Source organism: Meles meles, chromosome 3 (assembly GCF_922984935.1).
Source record: "Meles meles chromosome 3, mMelMel3.1 paternal haplotype, whole genome shotgun sequence".
Lineage (NCBI taxonomy): Eukaryota > Metazoa > Chordata > Mammalia > Carnivora > Mustelidae > Meles > Meles meles.
The window spans coordinates 105465531-105470084 of NC_060068.1; the positions used below are offsets into that span (position 1 = coordinate 105465531).

At 45.8% G+C, this 4554-nt stretch overlaps 1 protein-coding gene across 4 annotated transcripts in view; it reads right to left on the bottom strand.

The window, feature by feature from the left end:
* Positions 1-4118, bottom strand: part of ANKHD1 (ankyrin repeat and KH domain containing 1) — a 129643-nt gene extending 125525 nt beyond the window's left edge. For all 4 annotated transcript variants that reach the window (XM_045999003.1, XM_045999005.1, XM_045999002.1 and 1 more), the window contains exon 1: positions 3702-4118. In XM_045999003.1, coding sequence (XP_045854959.1) covers positions 3702-3992 — 291 coding nt within the window. In that variant the 5' untranslated portion in view covers positions 3993-4118. The remainder of the gene's footprint in view (positions 1-3701) is intronic.
* Between the last annotated feature and the right edge of the window lie 436 nt (positions 4119-4554).

A 4554-nucleotide genomic window follows, 5' to 3' on the forward strand; every position in this document is an offset into this window, starting at 1 on the left:
AATTAATTCATAAACCTCACAAAAGTCTTTCCTTTAGGTTATTTTCTTCTTCTTTTTTACTTGCTTAAAAAAGACTATGAATCTAAAAATCAACATTTAAAAATTGTTTTTTTAAAGAATTTTCAACCTGATTTCTATTCTAAACAATAGTACATTTCAATAGGATCCAATGCAAGTTCTGATTTCTATTCAAGGCCTTGGACAGCTAAGGAGCATTCTTGCTATGCCTCAAGAAATATAAAACAAATATTTACCTATGTCTAAAATAAGAAGAACCAAAGATCCTAAATGGTGGCATTCTCTAAGCTAGTATACTTCTAATAAAAAATTTACAAAAAGACCCAAGCCCATTCCGTAAGCTGAAAGTCTTTTGACTTAGCCAGCAAAGGAAAACAGCTTGTTTTTTCTTAGCTATAGGCTCTCATAATGAACAAATATGAAGTCCTTAGAGTATCTATGCCTCTGTACACCAAACATAGAAGACTTCAACTAATTCTAGAGCAAATAAACTAGGCCTCCACATTTCTTACTTATTTCTCACCAAGTCCTGCCCCATTTGAAGAACAAGACAAATTTCACTCTCAAACTATAAAATAACTCATTATCTTTCTGGATGTCTAAAGGATAAGTACTTGGTTCTAGAACACCTAGGGAAGACAAAAATAAAGATTTTAGCATTATTCATCAAATGCCAATTGGGTGAGTATTTTTTGAACAACATTATGATCTCTCCATACTGGAAATTCAAAAGCAATGATATGGGAGAAGACGGCTAATACTTTGAAAGAGAAAAGAAAAAAAGAAGAAATCTGCTTGGGCAAATTATGTCATTTCACTCACAAACACACAGACTATCCTCTACCATACATACTATAAAGACCAGATACTCCAGGAATTTCTTTCTCTGTGTGATATGGGAGAAAGAAGTCATAAAAACAAAATTTCCTTTTTCTACAGGTTAAGAAAGAATCTATATGCACCCTGAGCAACATCTTAGACTAAGATAAAGTCTCCAGGTATCCCAGACACATTCATTCCAAAAATGATGCCCACTGATACACTTAATACCTAAATCCTTTTTAGGCACAGAAAACTTAAGTAACAGGTAACTAAGGAGTTCTACCACTAGCCTAAATGGGTACAAGAATCATCAATAAATAACTTCCAAAATAACCATCAAAAAAACAAAAAGGTACGATTCTGCTCACAGCTTTAATCACATAGTATGGGGGATCCAAATGAAATACATTAAGCTAGAGTAAGAGAGAGAGAGAGAGAGAGAGATGCTGTGTGTGTGTGTGTGTGTGTGTGTGTGTGTGTGTGTGTGTATACAAGCCTCACAGAAATGGTTACTTCAAAAGCTCATTTCCCAGATATAACACATGAGCCAAAGAAGTTAGAAATTTATGACTTTGGAGGCTCACTCGCACTCTACCTCTGAAAAAATTTAAACATATTATTTATTTAAAAGTGCATTAGTGGGGCGCCTGGGTGGCTCAGTGGGTTAAAGCCTCTGCCTTCGGCTCAGGTCATGATCCTAGGGTCCTGGGATCGAGCCCCACATCTGGCTCTCTGCTCCTCAGAGATCCTGCTTCCTCCTCTCTCCGTCTGCCTCCCTGCCTACCTGTGATCTGTCTCTCTCTCTGTCAAATAAATAAGTAAAATTAAAAAAAAAAAAAAAAAAACGTTTAAAAGTGCATTAGTGAGGGGCGCCTGGGTGGCTCAGTGGGTTAAAGCCTCTGCCTTTGGCTCAGGTCATGATCCCAGGGTCCTGGGATGGAGCCCCCCATCGGGCTCTCTGCTCAGCGGGAAGCCTGCTTCCTCCTCTCTCTCTGCCTGCTTGTGATCTCTGTCTGTCAAATAAATAAATAAAATCTTAAAAAAAAAAAAGTGCATTAGTGATCTTTCACATTACCTATGATAATTATGTAAAAATGGTCCAGAAAATCAAGGACATTACTTTAGACAAAAGGAAACCTTTTCAATCTCTCTTACAAGTTAGGGAAGAAAAAAAAAAAAGGACTCTATCTTTAAAATTTAAAGGTATTCCCACTTTGCTTTGTAGGTAAAAAGTACATGTGTTTTACATTCCTCTCTCATCCACTTTCATTGAAAGGATGAAAGAAAGTCTTCCATAAGCCCAAGAGTGGAGGTGCTTCAGAGACTCTCTCCCCATAACTGCCTGCTTAAATAAAATCCTGTCCCACTTTGACTTCGAAGTTAATTCTCTTAAAGTGAAATTCAAAGATACAGACATTCAAGGGGCACCTGGGTGGCTCAATGGGTTAAGCCTCTGCCTTCAGCCTAGGTCATGATCTCAGGGTCTTGGGATCGAGCCCCACATCGAGCCCCACATCGGGCTCTCTGCTCAGCAGGGAGCCTGCTTCCCTTCCTCTCTCTTTCTGCCTGCCTCTCTGCCTACTTGTGGTCTCTCCGTCAAATAAATAAATAAAATCTTTTAAAAAAAGAAACAAAAAAACAAAGATACAGACATTCAAGGGACTAGCTTCCTTACAACCCACACACTATTTTTTCCAAAGCGAAATGTTGGAGTGAAAATGTACTAACATTTTAAAACTAAATGAACTCCTGTTCAGACATGGTAGGACAATGTAGAATGGTAAGACAATGCACTAACTGTATTCTGCAACCCACAAATAGTTTCTAATTCCTCTCAAATACAACAGCCAGGACAGTTGTACACAGAGAAATCTCTGTACTTTAACAGCAAGATCAGAGGCTAAAATAATTGGTCATAGGGGAATGAAGGAGGCACCTTAGAACCAAAATAGAATACTCTGGGCACTTAGAACAATAGCCGTCAAGAAACAGTACTATATCCAAGCCATGGTCAAGAGATAAAAGTACATATATATCTCCCTATTCCCTAGGGCCCAAAAGATGACGATGCCTTCCATCCCAGGTTGCTCGGACCTAAAAAGGCACAGTTAAGAGTTAAAGAGCTACAAGAAATGAAGGATCTGATCATTAATTTCTGCAAAAGCTGTTCAGTGTTTCAACTTCTCCACGTCTAAAAAATACAGACTTCAGCTATCCAGCTATTCTGAAGTTCAAAGATGCACTGGAATTTCCTTTTCCTGCATAACTTCACAAAAGGTCCCAGGTGCAAGATTCACGTGCTTTCTCAGGGTAAAAGCAGAGAGCTTCATACTAATATGTTTCGAACTAAAAAGGAGATTAAGAACACTTCTTTCATACGCAGGTAAGGCACAGGGCAAATAAATGGCAGACAACTCAACTTTGGGGACAGGCATATAGTGAAAATGCCCTTTCAGCGAGCAAGCTCAGTCTCTGTCTCAGCCTCTCTCTCTCCCTCTCCTGTCTCGCTCGCTCTCTCAGTACCAAGGGCAGGGACTCTGGCAAGACCCCGCCCCCCATCTCCAAAGCGGGGTGGGCGGGAGGTAGCCAGAGGAGTCCTTGTTCCCGCGCGAAGCTTAGAGACCAAAGGACTCCCCATTGTGGGTCTACGGATGGTGACGCGAACCGGTCCGGCTCGAGCCGCAGGCTGAAGAGTAAGCTGAGGGCGCACTAGGCCCGCACCGCTGCCACTGCCGCCATGGAGCCGATCGCTGTCAGAGAACGGCTCCGCCCGGGGAGCCAGAGGATGGCCCGGGCCCTGTGCCGGCCCAAAGAGAAATCATGCCTCACACTGTATGGAAGGCGGGGTCCTGGAAGCGTACCTCGGACACCTCGTCCTCGTCGCTGCCAGAGGCACCACCTCCACCCCCGGTCCTCAGCACCGCAGCCGCCAACTTGAAATCCAGCGCCGCGTCTCCTCCGGCCGCACCGCTGCCGCCGCCACCGACGCCCGGCGCGGGCCCGGCCTCCCCAAAGAGTCTCACGGTGCGAATCCCCAGTCCGACCCCTCCCGGCGGAGGCGGCTCCGAGGCCCCGGCTGGGGCGGATCGCGGAGCCACCGAGTCCAGGTCCTCCTCAAAGGAGGTGCCGCCGCCTCCGCCATCGGTCAGCATGGTTCGCACGCGGAGCCGGAGACGCTGCCGAGTCACTCGCAGCCACCGCCGCCGCCGATCCCGGGAACGAGAGGAACAGCAGGAGGAAGAAGCTTCTCCTTCCCCCCGTCCCAGCAGCGCCACTAACTTCTCACTGCCTAACCTGCTGCCTCCCGCCCCCCACACTCGCCACTGGCTGCAGCTCCCCAGCGGCTGCAGATCATTGGCCAAGGTGACCCGTCGCTCAGGCTCTTCGTCACGCGCCGCTTGCTGGCTCGCGGCCCCCAAGCTGCGTTGACCCGCGCAGGCCTAGGCGGTTGCGAACACCCGCCTCCTAGTCCCCACGCGCCGACTTCCGGTCCTTTACTACGTCTATTGGTCAACCTCTCTCACTACCTCGTCACGACCTTAAAGTGGATTAGTTCGCCTTGTGGTCAGTCATAGTGACCCCTGACAATAGGAAGCTTCATTGGCGCCACAAAGTGTCGATCACTTTGTCACAGGACGTCGCGTGCTACAATTGGCCCACAATGGTACCATTCATCCCGCCCCCATCTGAGGTGACGGGAAAGGGCTGGGGAAT